Source organism: Leguminivora glycinivorella, chromosome 11, assembly GCF_023078275.1.
Source record: "Leguminivora glycinivorella isolate SPB_JAAS2020 chromosome 11, LegGlyc_1.1, whole genome shotgun sequence".
NCBI lineage: Eukaryota > Metazoa > Arthropoda > Insecta > Lepidoptera > Tortricidae > Leguminivora > Leguminivora glycinivorella.
In genome coordinates, this window is record NC_062981.1 from 9254761 (window position 1) to 9273295 (window position 18535).

The following is an 18535-nucleotide window of genomic DNA, read 5'->3' on the forward strand; positions in this document are numbered from 1 at the left end:
AAATATCTCTTTCCCCTCCAGAAAAAAAAAGGTCTAAATATCTCTAACCTGAGCCAATATAGTAGCGTATAGCCAATAGCATAGTTAACCATTGGCGATACGCATCTGCCTCTATTGCATCATTATGGAAGAGTGATAAGAGAAATAAATAGGACACTCTTCGAAGCGCCAACGATTGTACTCTTGGTTACAGAGCTCTACAGCTTTAAGAGGATGAGGCTTATCAAAATCGGACAAGCAACATTGCTAAATGTTTATACATACAAAAGCTCGATTTAGGAAACCTTCATAGATTATAAAAAATAATCAAGACAGTTATAGTAGATGGTAGTATGTATACTATTTTTTTAAAGATTTTTTCCTATTGTTCAGTCCTTCACTACACATTGTTTTTATACCGACTCTGCAGAATTTTCTTATTTTTATGTTACGTATTTTAGAGGCACGCACTTCAATCGGGATTTCATAGTTTATTATGCCATTAACAGACACAAATGATAGCTGCCTTGCATAATATAGGTCATTAAGTCCTTCATGTCAAGACGCACTTTAATTTGATGTTCCAGTGACCTATGGTGACCCCATTTCACCAGGTCACGGGAAAGTGGGGGAACTGAACAAAGAATGGCGATTAACCTTCTAACTATTTACTGCGTCTCCATATTGGATAACGTTAAATTTAATTATGTTGGTTTAGGGCCAAAGAAAAAGATGGCGGGTACAAATTTGTGCAGTATCTAAGATGCTAACATTATTCGTGGGCATGACTAAACCTACTAAAAGTTAAAAAGAGTATAAAATGTATGAATCTTATGACTGCTATGCCATTAGCTAATAGGTTAACGATAAAAGCTATTAAGCAATTCAGTAGTAGTAGTAGTAGTCTTTATTGTACAAAAACACATTAAAAAAAAAAAGCATACATTGAGATGTGAAGTACAAAGGCGAACTTATCCCTTTGAGGGATCTCTTCCAGTTAACCTTTGAGTAAATGAGAAATTCGGTGCATGGATCAGATTATGTTACATTGTAAGTTAGGTAGGTACGCCCTACCTTCATATTTACTGAGTGTATTGTAGGGCAAGAGTTATAAGGTAATGTAATACCTACGTCTAAAAGAATGACTAAAATATATGGAGAATAGAGAACAGAGGGACCCAGTTAAAGTATCTGTTACTGATTGTATAAGGAGAGCGTTCTTGAAACGACAGACTGGTATCATGCCGGTGGGTCAGCTAAAGCATCGCTGGGAAGACAGGATGGTCAGTGTGGCGGCGAATTTGCTCCAGTACGAAGACATCAGTAACTGGTGAGAGGAAGCACAGGGTCGAGACAGGTGGCGCACTCTCGTTTTGGAGGTCAAAATTCGTTTTGGATTACTGAGTTCTGATTTTAAAGCGATATAACGTATGCTATTAAATCTTTAATTAAGTAAATATTTTTTATACCCAAGCAAGCAAGCACGATTGAATTTTTTTTTTAGCCTGCGTTAGTGTCCCGCTGCTGGGCAAAGGCCTCCGCTCTCTTCCTCCACTCGACCCTATCCTATCACTCGCATTTCCCCACCAGTTGGGATAAAAAATTTCCAGGTCGAAATTGAAATTTTGCGACCTGAATAATAGCATTATAAGTAATTTCATTGAAATCATGAGATGCATTTGTCCAAGTTGCTTAGACACGAACGGTCCCGTTAAATCGGTCAATTGCGTGCAGCCTTTTGCAGTTTAGTCAATGGCATACCTAGCTGTTAATATTATTTATAAATGTAATTTTATTGGAAACTTCATTGCGATTATCAGTAATACCTATTTTTTTATAATTACTTACCTGTTGTCTAGTTGAACATTAGTCGTTCATATTTTATTGCTGACTTGTCAATTGCGTGCCTCTTTTATTATTATTTATAGTTGAAGTTTTATCCGCAACTTCATTGTGATTATCAGCCTTTTATTGCAGTCTAGTCAATGTCGTACTTTTTTACTTTTTTTAAATTAAACATAACTACTCGAAGATTTGTTATACCTATACCTATACCTCTTTACAAGATTCGATATTGTTTTATGGAGTTATTATGAGTGTAGGTAAAAATATAATTAATTTTCTTTGTTTGAAAGATATTACTTAGATTAAACATACTTGCATTTTTTTCGAATACGTAACGTGGAATTTCTGGAAATAGGGGCTCGTGTACAGAAACACAAAAAGGGCCCAATAATTTACATCGAGTAAAACATAGCAAAAGAAAGTTAAGCCACTGTTTCCTGCACTTTCTTATCGCCCCATTAATACTCAAATGTAGTTAAACTAGTTAAAGAAACGAGGTTACAGTTGCACCTGTTTTCAGCCACCAATTGCCGTACCTACACGATCCCTCGATAACGGTATGACGCATGCGGACTAGCTATTAAGCGCACAGTCAGCCAACCATATCTCATACGCAATTAAATGACAGTCAATGCTACCTTAAGGTAATTAATTTAAGGGCTATTTTCCTTTAGCTAATTATATTACAGTTTAAATATGCCTTGCGTAATAGCCAAGTTGGTTCCTTCTCGCTTAAGATTTAATGAGCTATGAAGAATAAAAGAGCCATTAAAAGGTGGATACGTTATTGTTTACAAATTGAGTTTACTAACAAACGAGTACTCAATAATTCCGGATAGTTGAGGAATGACTAACGATGAAATGAGATGAATATAGACTGAACTTCTGCAAGCATGAAAGTGCAAAAGTCGCGCTCACAGAAATACGTATACTTTTACCCACTAGAATGATAAAAAATCGCCGAGGTAAAATTGAAGGACAAAATTGTAACACTAGATTACGTAACATGACTGCGGACACGCAGTTCTGTTCGGCCCTTTAAATCATTAAATAACTAATTGGAGGACAATTACAAAATCACGGTTAGTTAATTAGATTAGGTACTATGCAGACGAGGCATGTTTACAGTCAATAAGGTTTCAGACTGGTACCAAGTACTATTGGGTACTACACAGCTGCAAAATACAGAGCACAGACATAACTGACATGTTACTACCTAATATGGCTTCATGCAAAACAGCGCTTCGATTTCTGAATTCAAAACGGATTTATGCTGACGGATCACGAAAGCAAAGTTTCGATTTACCAATAAAATTTCTGAAGTTTGTGCTTTAAAATCATAAAAACTTCATTACTTTTTGTAGTCAAATTGATATGATAAATTTGCATGCTTGAGCAGTTTCACGTCGGATTCAATGTCGTCTCATTGTCGTTTCCGAGTTGCCGTGACGGATGGCAAAAACCTTAGCATGGATGCAAGGGCCTTGCGGTACTTTAACTCAAGTCTGTCATTGTTTGACCGAAGGTTGACACCGTTCCTGTCTCACAATGAATAGTGTTTTGAAGCACTCATTGGAGTGTAACTACGACTGAGACAGATGTTAAAAACGTGATAGTTTACATGGATATGTATCTAAACTAAGACGGTTTAGCTAGGCTTAATCGCTTGATTGATTAAATATTGAGGTCAAGACTTGATGAAGCGCCACTTCTATCTACTGGAATAGAGGACTATGCCCAGCACTTCCAGCAGTGCCCCTTATCCCTGTATCTCCCAGTATCCCATTAGCAGTAAACGTCAAATTGGAAATATATATCTTTAGCTCTACCCTACTATTTTTAAGATAAAGGAGCCCTTGAGGTTTAATTGCATGATACTGTTTTGATTTTTCAATGAGGGTCCTGACTTCCTGATCCCGACTCTTTCATGATGGGAATGGCAAACAGAGATTAAATCAATATAGAGACGAGAATAGAACTACATAGTAGTTTTACTCGTATATTTAGCTGCACAACATAGTTTTAACGGCACTTAGTTCACGAACCTACGATGGCATCTCGGAATCGAGTTCTATAAAACATCAATTCATTATTCTTTATTCAACACGTACATTGATAAAAACAGTTTGAATGGATTTCCCATTGTTACGGTAATGGTGTATGACAATTGTTACTGTTTCACTACAAGCTTCTGACATGTTTGTTGGCTGTTCATCTTGAAATTGCTCTATTATGTATTGTTAGGCCAAGATTACAGATCAGTGATAATTTTATTGTTTGTTTATGCGTTAAAATATAAAAAAGGTTATTTTAACTTGTTTTTATACGCCTAATGTAGACCTATACATATTAACTTCTTGTCAAACTGTGACTTGAACTGAGTTTTCTGAAACCATCAGATTTTTTTTTGTATTTACAGATCGCTAAAAAATCAAACCAAAGATAAGAATCTTCAGCAAAAGTAACTAGTATTAAGGACTAAAGTTAAACGAATATGTTACCTATGTCAAAGGAAGACGTCCCAACTCAAGTGCGTTTAATAATAGTACACACACCCACAGAATATATAATAGTACAAGTACAGAAGGCTCACTACTTTGATATTCACAAAATGCCGCCATTCAAAATTTTTACCTACATTAACAAACGGACCGCACGTGAGCAGCCGTCATTGAATTATACAGGGTGTAAACCTAATACGGGCGAACCTCTTAACGGTGGTAAGTATAGGACATAAAAAATGGAATTAGATAACTTTTACTTAAAATTGAAATATTTTTTTTATCCATACAAATTAATTCGGCCCGCAACGTAATGCAAACACACTCGCGTTAAACGCTCGTTGACAGTTGTCATTGATTGTCATCGCAACCACGTTTACAGTACATTGCTGCTGGGAAATTTTTCAAAAATTAATTATGGGCTGAAAATTAAGAGTAACTCAAAAACACCTCTTAATTAATGATAACAATATTGAATTATATGCCTGGTTTCATTTATCGCCCTTATTACGTTTACGCACTGTATTGCGCCGCGCGAAGGTCGTCACCACTGAATGGGCCGCGAACTTGCGGCCCCCGGTATGTACTTGTAGCGCGGCGATAGAATCGCGAAGTGAGCTACCCCGTGTTTTACTGAAAAACCAACCTCTAATCAACCTTTTCCTTATTTCAGGAGAGTCAGTCCGCTGCTGGACGTGCTCGTCGGACCTCCACAACAACTACTGCTCGGATCCCTTCATGGCCGGTCGGATCGACAATCCTTATGGAGTGCAGTTGTCTAACTGTGACGCGAACACTGGCGCCACCTACCCTTACCTCACCTCTTCTAAGTCGGCGTGCAAGAAGCAGAGGAAATACGGTGAGTCTCATTGGGTCATGATGAGGGGTATTGGCAACGTCTGGTCATTGCTGCTTAGATATTTCCATGGCCAGAAGGATTAGCAAAGCTTATGATGTCTAGCTGACTAACTTTCACACCAACACTGACGTCAGCTACGTCTTCCAAGTCAGCATGCATGAAGCAGAAGAATTATGGTGGATCACATAGGTAGCTTCCCATTAGTTAAGTGCACAGTACCTTCTAACTGCTCGATGCTATTCATGGCCGGTCGCATCAACAATCCGTATGGCGTGCAGTTGTCCACCTTTACTTCGTCCAACTTTGTCCTTTACTCGTTACCTCGTCCATGTCCAGAACCAGAGAAAATTAGTTTTGTAAACATGCCGGTAATACCTGCCCAAAAGGTGTTAATATCTGTTTTTGGCTGGTTGGATCGGCAATGCGTACTTATTGCGTACGGTACAAGCTGTCCATCTGTGACGCCAACAATGGCGCTACGTAGGCACGTATCTTTACTTCACCTTGTCCAAATAGGAGTGCAAAAAACAGGAAATAATTATGGTAATTGTCATAAATATAAAGTCAACACCTAGTCACTGCTACTTAGATATGTTCATCGGTCGGTCGGAGCTGTACCTATATCGTAAGGCGTCTAGCTGACCAACTGTGACCGTGGCTAACATTAGTGCCATCTATTTCGTTCATCAGCTTGCAAAGATAGAGGGTGATTGCAGAGTTTCTAAAATATCCACTACCAGTAGGTAGGTATAGTTTATTTAACACCTAGACAACCGTTGCTTAGATTTATGTACGGCCGGATCCATAATCTGAATGATGTGCATCGCTCACGGTGCATCCGTCACGTCATACTATGAAGCCAATACAGCTATCCTCCTCACCTCATTCTGTTCAGCGGAAGGTAATTACTATTTTATTTACTTCGCAACGAACAACTAATAGGTACCATGAAACGATACTCAATTACTCACGATAAGAGTTTATATGACTTACCTTTTCGTCTCGTTTACCTGCAACAATCAAAATTTTACAAATGATTTCTGGCACAACTAATAAAACAAATTACCGTTTTGTATAATATGAGGCCTTCTTTAAATTTCAAGTAATTCAGAAACAGAATCATAAAAAAATAAGTTTGGTTTTTGATCGTTATGATAATCCTCGACTATAATTCACAATATTTAACAAAAGTTTACATACCTAAGTTGATAGATACTTAGCTTAGATATAATATACCTACACTACAAAGGGAAAACTGTATTTTTACTAGGGACTTCCCGCAGTTAAGCAACATCATGCTGTCTCACAAATTCCAAACCACACCTAAACTATAAAACGTAGGTAGCTGTAGCTACGTAGGATTTTGTGTTTTGTCGCATTTCAAAAACATTATGAATATTAGTTAGTAGGTACCTACAACTACAATGAAAAACATTTTTCAAATAATTAATAGAGCTAGCAGTAGCGGCGGGACATTAAAGGAGCTTGATTCCCATTGGCTTACCTACCTACTTATGTCAAGATAGTATATACTCCTATACATTCGTATACTACTATATACAATAGTATAATAATTCATCGATAGTATATTATACTCCTATACATCGCATTGGGAAACTGTAAAGATAGCTGTAAGACTTATAATAACACTGATGATGTTGTTACACTACAAGTTTCGAAAACAAAACAAAGCCAACTAGCAATGCAATGATAAGTTTAACACACCGCCTCTGATAACTTGACTTGACACTCTTACCTACTTAACCTCTGTATAACGACCTACACTCTTGATAGCCGAAAATAAATACTCTTGATAATGTTAAATACCTTTCATGCTGGAGCTTTACACAATGTGTCAATTAAGTGTAATTAGCTAACATACATAACCCACTATCGGTCCAGACCGGCCAGCCTAGCGGGTAGTGACCCTGCCTGCTAAGCCGCGGTCCCGGGTTCGAATCCCGGTAAGGGCATATATTTGTGTGATGAGCACAGGTATTTGTTCCGGAATCATGGATGTTTTCTATGTATATAATTATTTGTATATTATAGTTGTCTGAGTACCCACAACACAAGCCATCTTGAGCTTACCATAGGCCTCAGTTAATCATATGTAAGAATGTCCTATAATATTTATTTATTTTACATAAGTTCAGATCGGTGACATGAAGGTCATGGATCATCGACAATGTAATATATAATAGGTAGTTTTAGATGGCAGTACATGAACTTTTAAAAGGGCATTCGGGTTTTAAAGCAAGATATGGAGGTAAGAAAAGTCAGCGTCCCTTCTACGATACGTCCGAATTTTGCTCGGAAAGTGATGGCCCTTTTTAAAACTGGAATTTGGAGACTCTCACTTTCTCCATTCATTTCCCTGATTTATTCGGTATCGAATGACGACTTCTGAACTTACGGTAGCTACATAGAAGTTATTTCTCCGTAATCGTTTCTCACAGCGTTTAACAGTCCCTTTGACCTATTTACGTTTTTAATTGCCCTGACCTCGCGCCTAGGTTACGTTTGACTGATAAAGTTTAGTGCCTTATCAAGGCTGCGGTGACTCATCTCATCTGTTAACACTGTTTCTCGATCGCTAATAATTCTCGTACAGTCAACCAATTTGAATTTGGCCACTGTAGAACCTTTTCACAGTAAACGTCAATGTGACTTCTTTTGGCAAATAGAACACGGTTTAAATGATACAGGGTTCTAGAGTGGCCTAGGATTCAAATTGGTTCACTGTACAGTCGCCATCAGATATATCTTCTCTATAGATATTCTCAAAAAATCTAAACTTACACTCTATCTTTGACAATAGAGTTAAACAAAGAAATGTTGACAATGTTTTTGATAGCCTTGCCGGTGTAAATTAGATTAAGATCTCAGAGCCGCCAGACCATCTTAATTTTGTTAAGTATGAAACAAATGGGATAATGTAGAGTTAGTATCGTGATTTATTGTCTGCATATTAGCTAGTTCGATCCAAAGGCCAATTTTTTTGCTATAAGGTATAAAAAAAACACTAACTCTCCTTAAATTCTCAAGGCTGATAGGTCTAGAAGAGTGTTCATACACTACCGTCCAAAAGTTTAAGACCAAACACGATATATGCAAATAATCAACATTTCATGAAGTTCCTATGAGAATATTACTTTTCAGTACCTACAACCGACAAAATAAAGCGTATAACAATTTTTAAAAAGGGATCATAATAAGAAATAAAAGCTAAACGTTTTTCTCACCGAAAAATCCTCCTCGACGCTTTTTCACTTCCGAGCAGATTCTTGGCATTCTTGCTATAAGTTTGTGTAGCGTTTCTTGGCTAATGGATTTCCACTCGTATTGCAGTATCTCCCATAGAGCTAGCTGTTGCAGATGTCGGACATTGTCTTCGGACTCTACGGTCGAGTTCATCCCAATAAAAGTTCGATCGGATTAAGGTCTAGGGATTGCGGTGGCCAAATAATATTTTTTACCACACCTTGGTATTCTTTATTGACTGTGTAGCTTCTACAGATCTTTGCTGAGTGTTTGGGATCATTGTCTTCTTGCAGAACAAATGGGTTGCCGATCAATATTTTAATAAGATTACGTTGTTTTCTATTGATTCCAAATTTAGTTTGATGATTTTTAGAAGGGTTTATAATAATGACACAGAACATTGTGTTTGGTCTTAAACTTTTTGACGGTAGTGTATATTGGTGAGCACCCGTTTCGATATATCTGCTGGTGACTGTACTTATCTAAAGGTAAACACATGCAAGGAAATCGAAAGAGAAGAGACGCCTTCTCGAATATTCGCCGAATTATTATATGTGTGGGCGCGTATTGTGGTATTATTCTCAATCAATCCCATGGCACCTAGTCATATAGTACGTGCAAACTTGTGAATCGATTCTAATTAAGCGGTAAAAATAAACAAATGACTCTAGGGGCACTATAAGGTGATTGATGGTCTGGTGGTTTAATTAAGTAAGTGATGCTCGTCTGTACGCATGTTAGTATTTTATTTACCATTTTTTCCATTGGAAATAGGTTTACATTATGTACAAAATTACCCTGTGTAAAATTAATAACATAGAGTTGCAACGATTTTGATAGTCCTGCCCCTGTAACGCCGTTTTCACATTATCCGATCCGATATCGGATGTCGGAAAGATTTCCATAGAAAAAATCCAAGATGGCGCCTGTAATGTATGGGATATCGGTCCGACATCCGATATCGGATCGGATAATGTGAAAACGCACTAAGGGTTAAGTAAACGTCATCATTTCATCGAAGTTTGACGTTTAAAATAACAGTTGCACCGGTAAAAGGCTGTCAAAATTGTTGCTAACTTATCGTGGGTTGACTTTACGAAGGCACCAACATTTTTAGCAACACTGTGCACCGTCTATTGGGCGAATCAACTTTTTCTTGTCTGTTATTGCCATGGTTACGGTCCCCCGAGTCACACTGATTTTATGCAAAATTATGCTACTCAAACTATGCAAACATGCATTTTTCTCGTCTAACAAGCCCTTTCCTTAATTTGCCACCTACAAACATGGACAACATGCATGTTTGCACAATTTCAGTAGCATAATTTTGCATAAAACCAGCGTGACTCAGGGGACCGTAACCATGGCAATAACAGGCAAGAATCAGTTGATTCACCCTATTGCATCGTCACTCAATTTTGATATGCTATTCAATTGCAACACTCTGTGAATACAATCACGCTAAGATACCTATGGGTTGCCACAAAAGTTGGCGAGAATTTTAAATTAAAACAAGTTCTACTGATTTAACCCAAATTTCCCATCAGTAAACAGCGTGCGCTCACGAAACGAAACGCTCGTAGACATCTATCTCTATCGCTCTTGCGTGTTGGCGCGACAGAGCCAGACAACCTTTCACGGAGTTTCGTTTTCGTTTCGCGTCGCAGAAATGCCATTCGACTACGGGGCCAGGGTACGTAGCCGAATGGCACAAACGCTCACGAAACGAAACGCTCGTAGATATCTATCTCTATCGCTCGTGCGTATTAGCGCGACAGAGCCAGACTACCTTTCACGGAGTTTCGTTTTCGTTTCGCGTCGCAGAAATGCCATTCGGCTACCGCACCAGGTAGGTTTCTACCCTCTGGCTGGCAAGCAGCCACTTTGCTGCCAATGATGGTGATTTTTCATTGGTCCATCGAAAAGAATAGTACATTACGATACAAGTGCGTAAAAAAGGAAGTTCGAAACGAGTGGCGATAAATTAAAACACGACCGAAGGGAGTGTTTTAAATCGACACGAGTTACGAATTTCCTTTTCGCACGTGTATCGTACGACATTTTTCAGTACAGATGAGCCTTCGAAGTTTCGACCTGTTATATAATGAACCACTTCTCGAACTAGTGCGTAAAAAAACGACCATCTGTACTGAAAAAATAGGTACAAACTGTCGGTCTATCTAGCTGAATAGTTATGTAATATTCCTTTATGAAGATCTCCCATAAGCATTCATTACATATTCCCCACGAACACATGTCCGCCTTATAAGGCTACTTAATTTACATTGTGCTTACCACAGTCTCTCAATGTCAACCTCACCTACCATTACACAACGTGGCCAGGGGTACTTATACATCATTCTATTGTGTTCTCTAATCGACGCTAATTACGTGATATACATCGTGTATGTAAGTATGTATAAATAAGTCGAGTGATACATATCGCGCTCCTACTCTTTGGGAAAACTTGGATGTGACAAGGTTGAAAATCTTGACACGCTGTGTGGTACCATGATTCATCTCTCAAGAGTAGGTACCTATACTACGTGTTTATTGTTCATGTCCTTACATAATTGTCCTTCAAGGGCGCCTGTAGTGTTACGGTGGTCATTTTATATTTTTTACGTGTCATTTAATGTTAGAATAATTTGTTTATAACAAAGTGCGTTGTTTTATATCAAAACATAGTAGTTTGGTAACTTGGCAGCATAAATTGTAAGTTTTAAATATATAAGTGGGTGATTTTACTTAATGACAATTATTTACTCGCCTGCACTGCAGGTAAACTAGGTACCTATAACATAACATTTATTATTTACCATTGACTCATGCCAGGCCCCGTAGCCGAATGGCATTTCTCCGACGCCAAACGAAAGCGATACGCCGCTGGCTCTGTCGCGCCAATACGCAAGCGCGATAGAGATAGATATCTACTAGCGCTTCGTTTCGTGAGCGTTTCGTGAGCGATTGTGCCATTCGGCTAGCCACCCTGGTCTCTTAATCTAGATGCCTACCTACTGTTATAAGTCATGTCCGCAATGAGTTCTATTTTTTTCTTTCAATTATACCTGCAACTACATTACTATTTGTGTAATAGGTCTAGCAACAAACAATGCCCCCACGTGCATAAGATACTTGCGATATTATCTCTGCGCAAGGTCAGAAGTAGGTAATGTGCTGTTATTTCTGGTGTAATAAAATACAGTGACTGCATCTTAAAATATAGATATATGTGTAACATACTAAAGGTAGGTTAGCTAGTCATGTTCCTCCAAATGTATTATGACATACCTACAAATAGGTACAGTCAGCCAAAAAAGTGGTTTACCACTTTTCGACCTTATGAGGTTAAAGAGATTCGAAAAGTGGTAAACCACTTTCTTGGCTGACCGTACCTACCTAATATTAGGTGAATACATACACCTACTCTAGGTTCTTACATAGTTTCTAAGAGTAAATGATGAAGAAAAAGTTAGAACGACAAGGTATAACAACTACCTATTACATTTTCCCACTGAGACACTTACGTAGATACACGATATTATTATTATGATTAAGTCCATTTACAAACGTCTTCTTCCTCCTCCTTTCTTACCCTTATCCCATGTTGTGTAAGATCGGTAGTCGGTACAGCATCTATTTCTTCCATTATCCTCTGTCTTTCGTGATCTTAACACCCACTTCTTTACATTAGCATTTCCCTATTATTCATTTACAAAATACTTCAGTCCTTTCACAATGCGTCAATGCAAATTTACACTTTGATAATAGAGGTACCTACCTAAACCATTTGCTGGAAATGGTGATTTTACAAATAACTTTTCCTGGCAAACCGCTTTTCTCCGTGATTATTCATCTCGGTTCAATGTAGCAGCCATATCCGTAGTTTCTAGTCAGTCTAGTTGCTCGGTTAGATTATCTCTGTATCTAAAAGGGAAAGTATGAGAAATAAATATCTTTTGTATGGGTATAGCTAGTACCTAGGTAGAGGTACATAGTATGGAGGATGCCACGAACCAAATTTTGATGAATAGTAGCTTGTTTAATGTAATTTAGTAGTAAGTAAGTAATATAATTATATTTATTATAATATAAGCGTATTGTTAATTAAGGATTATATTATACCTAGACATTCGAATACAAAAGAAAAGAAAAAGAAAAGAAAAAATTTATTAATAACATCAGTTATAGGTCAGTTTCCATTTTTACATTTTAGTACTATTCTACTTACAATGTATAGTGTTACTGAATAAATGAAATGAATGAATGAATGAAGTACAACGGTATTTTGTAGGTACTTATTGGAAGGGTTATTACTTTTTTTCCTAGCCTATTGGGGAGTCCCACTGCTGGGCAAAGGCCTCTCCCCTGGCTCTCCATAGTTCCCGATTCTCCGTTACTTCCAGCCAGTTGTTTAGGAAGTCGTCAAGGTTGTCCCGCCATCTTTGCCCGGGCCTACCCCGCCCACGCTTCTTCGTCGGCATCCACTTGGTGGGTATGTTAGCCCACCTATCCGGATGCATGCGATAGACGTGGCCAGCCCAGTCCCATTTGAGTCTGGCGGTTTTTCTGCCAAAGTCAGCAATGCGAGTCTTAGAGCGCAGCATGGTGTTACGGACGCGATCGGTCCTTAATCGGTCGGTTAATTAAGTTTTATTACGCTCAGTTTTAATTGGAATTAACAAAATCCATCTATCAGTCGATTTATTCGAAAGTTCAAATTGTGTCAATTTGACCCAATTTGAAAAAAAAACAAACAGGGAGGGTAGTTCGCTGCCATCATGTAAACATTGGCTCTACGGAATAATTTATTAAAAATGTAGTAGAAGTGTGTTTAATCATAGAAATTGCAGTCCTTCGTGTAAATATAGCTTGGACTGTCGTGGAAAAATGTTATTGGATTTCTGAACAGTGAAATAACAGTGTTATCAGTGAAAATCGCTACGTCAAGAACAAGACAAATTGAATAAACATTGCCCGAATTTTGGACCGTGACTATTACCGGTGAAGGAATAAGTGCTTTATCGCGGACAACAGTGATGAAAACGTTTGGTTTTTGCGAAAATCGTGACGAATAAGTTTTATAAAAACATTCAACTGCCGTTGCGCCATCTGTTGTTCACCATCTGAACTTTCAGACTTTTTCGATCCTCGCGAACCTAGTGGAGATGCAGCATAGTACCAGTGTCGTACAGCGCCATCTAGCGCGCAACGATTGCAATGGCAAGGCCTGCATATGCCTAATGGAGCGGAGCGATACATCGATGAGGTCGACGTGGGAGGTCAAATTTGCAGCTCATGTCCACTAGACGGCGCGAATATCAAGATATATGGGATTTAATTTAATTCAATTATGATAATTATATGTATCTTTATTTTATTCAGTTAATTTTATTTTATTTAAATTTAAATTCTAATTGTATGTATAGGTAATCTTATAATTAATTTAAGTGTGATTTTTTTACATTATGTGATATTGTAACTTCTTTTCTTGATATAAGTACATATTGGAATTTTAATCTTTCCTTGGTTTTTGCTATTGACATAATTATGTTTTAAAAAATAGTGATAGTATACATGACAGTTAACACAAATATTTGAACTGATAATCATAGTGATAGATAATTTTACAACTTTGACCTTAGGTAATTTATGTAATTTTTTTTACGATAATACCCAATTGTGAAATTATTATTTTGAAAAGGTTCTGTTTTGATGAGGTTTTTGAACCTTGGTGGATTTTTAACTATGATGTTTGCCTTGTCCCTTTTTTATGTTTTTTTTTTCTCTAACTAGCTTGTTGCCATAATATATTGTGTTCATACTTTTTTTTTATGCTTAACTTTTCTCGATTGTATGTATACGCTATCGCTAAATAAATAGTAATAGTTCACGACCACATTAACCAAACGTGTAGTTACTTATAGTGTGAAAATATAAGTGTTTGGGATTCATATTTAATTTTGTTTGATGCTAATGGCTACCCCAATTGCTTCGCCGCAGGCCCTCCTCCTGGAATGTCCAATTTGTTCCGACCATAAGCTGTACAAAGGCCAGCGGGGCCTGAAAATACATTGTATTCGTGCCCACAGTCCCCGTATTGATAAGCCGTGTATTCAAATATCAGGCCAGGGTCCGACTGGTGGTGGTGCGGATTCAAGCCCAGCTCATGCTTCGCTTGCTCAATTATTGGCAGGTCTTAAATCAGGGTCTAAGATAGCAAAAAGAATACCAAGGGGGCACGTGCGTTGGCGGCGCGAAGTTTATCAGAGTGCATATCCAAGGTGGTGTCAGACAATAGTTTCTCAGCTTGGGAAAATCTTCTTTCTTTTGCATATACACATTTTCATGTGCCTCGTATAAAATCAAGCCGCAGTTTAACCGCCATCATTAAGGGAAACTTATCGAATCCATCTTTTCCAACTTCAGAGTCCACCGATTTTCATTCCGTGATAACTCAGACGACCCAAACCAATAATGATAAACACAAGTGCAGACAAATTGAGCAGAAAGTGTCCGACGGCGACTTAAAGGGAGCAACGAGGTTACTTTTCTCAAGCGACTCTTTGGCGTTATATTCCCCTGATGTGCTCAGTGCGCTGTTGGATAAACATCCCTCTGTTTCATCTTCCTCTCTTCTCTCTCAGCACGGGCCGAGGCCGCCAGCAGCCTCACACCAGCCGCTCCAGGTGTCTAAAGATGCAATTCGTCAAGCAGTGCTCTCTTTTCCGGCGGGCTCAGCTGGTGGGTTGGACGGTATTACTCCACAACATTTAAAAGATTTGATTAGCCCACTAGCGGGTGATGCCGGTGAAACTTTACTGGAGGAGCTGACAGCGTTGACGAACTTAATGCTGGCGGGTAAAGTTTGCCAGGAAATTGTTTCGGTGTTGTACGGAGCTAACCTAATTGCACTAAGGAAAAAGGATGGGGGTATTCGGCCCATTGCCGTTGGTAACACTTTTCGCCGACTTACATCTAAGGTTTGTTGCCGCCAGTTCCATTCTCGTTTGACTGAAAAGTTTAAGCCCGTTCAGCTGGGTTTTGGCCTTAAAGGGGGATGTGAGGGAGCAGTACATGCAGTCCGCTCTTTTCTTGACAACCAAAATTTTGAGGTGCTCGTGAAAATTGATGTTTCCAATGCTTTTAACTCTATAGACCGTGGCATTCTTCTGGCTCAGGTCGAAAATGAACTTCCAGAGGTCTACGGGTATTTATGGCAATGCTATGGATCAGCATCAACACTCATGTACAGAAATAATGTCATTCCTTCTTGTGTGGGTTGCCAACAAGGTGACCCACTGGGTCCTGTAATTTTTAGTCTCGCAATTCACCCGATCATCACCCAGCTCACGTCTGATTTGAATTGTTGGTACCTTGACGACGGCACTATCGGCGGAAATATGTCAACGGTTTTAGCCGATTTAAAAACTTTGGTCGAACGGTTTGCGGAGGTCGGTCTATCGGTGAACTACAGTAAGTGTGAAATGTTTATTTCGGACGCCATCCCTCCTGACACCCGGTCGTCTTGGATAAACGAGATAAACCAACTCACGCCAAATATTTCGATTTTGTCTCGCACCACCCTCACCCTTCTGGGAGCCCCAATTTTAGAGGAAGCTATACCGGAGTCCATAGACTCTAAGATCGAACATTTTAATAAATGTTCTGATCTACTGTACAAAATTAACCCGCACATGGCAATTTACATCCTGCGCCTTTGCTTGTTTTCACCGCGGTTAATGTATATTCTCCGTTGCGCTCCCGTCTGGAAATTTCCTGCGCTTACTGCAACCGTGGACCGTATAATAAAGGAGGCCGTTGGTAAAATTTTAAATGTCAGTTTTGCTCCCTCGGGATGGTCTCAGGCTTCTCTCCCTATTAAGTTTGGTGGACTAGGTATCCGCCTTGCGGGCGATCTGGCGCTCCCGGCGTTTCTGTCTTCTGCCTACAGCACACTCCCTCTCGTCGGCGGGATTCTTCGTATCCCTTCAACCGCTGACGTGACGGTGGTGGGCCTGGCAGAGGCGGAAGTGGCTTGGGGGGCAGACCATTCCGCCGACCTTATCCCGGAAGAAAAGTCCAGTCAGGCGGCGTGGGACGTTATTAACGTCAAACTGCAGCACCAGCGACTTGTGCAGGAGTCCCGGGACCACCATGAGCGAGCTAGGCTCCTGGCGGTGTCAGAAAAAGAGTCGGGGTATTGGTTGCACGCGCTTCCTTCTCGCAACCTTGGCACCGTTCTTGAGCCTTGCGCTTTGCAGATCGCGGTTTGTCTTCGGCTGGGCATGAAGATCTGTGAGGCCCACGCCTGCAGTCGCTGTGCCCAGCCGGTGGATACTTTGGGACGGCATGGTCTGCATTGCAGGATGAGCGCTGGTCGTATTTACAGGCATTCCACTCTCAATGACCTAATTCGCCGCGCCCTCAGTACCGCCTCTCTTCCCGCGACTTTGGAGCCATCGGGTCTCTCTGCAGGGGACGGCAAGAGGCCTGATGGCTGCACTCTGGTGCCATGGAGCCTTGGTCGCCCTTTAGCGTGGGACGCGACCTGCGTTGATACGCTGGCCCCGTCCCACATTGAAGGGTCTACACGGAAGCCTGGGTCTGCCGCAGACCAGGCACAGACACTCAAGCGACGCAAGTATTCGTTCTTAATGAACGAATACGAGTTTGCGGCGCTTGCAGTGGAAACGCTGGGTCCTTGGTCGACTGACACGAAAAAATTCGTAAAAGAGGTGTCAGTTCGGCTAGTGGGCGTCTCAGGCGACCCTAGGGCGGGCTCTTTCTTTGCCCAGAGAATAAGTTTGGCGATTCAGAGGGGGAATGTAGCCAGCATATTGGGGGGTTTCCCGGAGGGAGATGAATTGGGAGAAGTTTTTTATATATAGTTTTTAGTTTAGTTTGTTTTGTGTGGTTTTATGTTTAATTGTAAATCTTAGTAAGTTAGTTAATTTTAAGATTTCGTGTGTCCGTCTTTAGAATAAGATTTATTATTAAGTAACTTCTTGTGTGTTCATGTGTAAATGTTGACTTTATGTTTTATGTATTGCAATAAACTTTAACAGCATGTAAAAAAAAAAAAAAAAAAAAAAAATTTTAAAAAAATAAACAAACATGGGACTACTGTGGCCATTTTAATTATTGGAAAGTGAAAATTATGAATAATTAACTAATCTAGCGAAGTCTCTACAACATAATCTGTAGAGGAAATGCTAATGTATGTAGGACCGTAGACGAAATTTTTCATAATGTGTAATATCTAGGCTTACCATTTTTATTGTACCATTATATTTAAGTAGTTTTAAGGCTTCAAACACAATACCTGTATTGGTTTTTTGAATAAATATATGATATGATGTGATTTGACCCATAATTATGTAGATTAATTTAATACCTACATATATTGTAATCGCATAATACTTAAAACAACTGGTTTCGCGATAACTTAGCGTCCTATACCAGTACCTTTTATTCATTAACACTGTAAAGACCTAAAATATTCCTCTCGCCATGGTTTTTCACGTTAAACCACTAAGTGAGCTTAAGTGCCTACGTACGTAGGTACCATAAAATGACTTTGGACGAGCCTGAGGCCTGATTTAGAAGGCGGCGTGCGAACTCGCTTGCCATTTTAGTTACATGGCGCGCTGTTGAGGTTACATACAATTTTGTACAGCTATCAAATACTGCAATGTAATAAAACTCGTATGCGAGTTCTACATACCGTCTAAATGGGCCCTAATTGTAATTTACAGACGAGCGTTTCGTCTCCGCATCAGCGATAAGCTTTTATGTTGAACAGGATCTCTCACACAAACTATCTATATTCCAGTGAACGGCGAGCTGGTGATCTCCCGAGGCTGCACATGGAAGCGAGCCGACGACTACTCCACGACCTGTCCCAGCACGTCCAACGGCCCCAACGAGGTCACCTCCTTCTGCGAGACGTGCGACTACGATGGCTGCAACGGCGCCGGCGCACTTGCGAAGACAGCTGCGCTACTCTTGGCGCCCGTAGCGCTTCTTTTGTTTAAGTAGACTTTATTTTAATTGTAAGGGACCTTTTGAACGCCAGATATTTCGA

At 39.6% G+C, this 18535-nt stretch overlaps 1 protein-coding gene across 1 annotated transcript in view; it reads left to right on the forward strand.

Moving 5' to 3' along the window:
- LOC125231080 overlaps positions 1-18535 on the forward strand; it is a 43984-nt gene extending 25449 nt beyond the window's left edge. Inside the window, exons 2-3 of the mRNA XM_048136425.1 lie at positions 4999-5184; positions 18284-18535. Coding sequence (XP_047992382.1) covers positions 4999-5184; positions 18284-18489 — 392 coding nt within the window. The 3' untranslated portion in view covers positions 18490-18535. The remainder of the gene's footprint in view (positions 1-4998; positions 5185-18283) is intronic.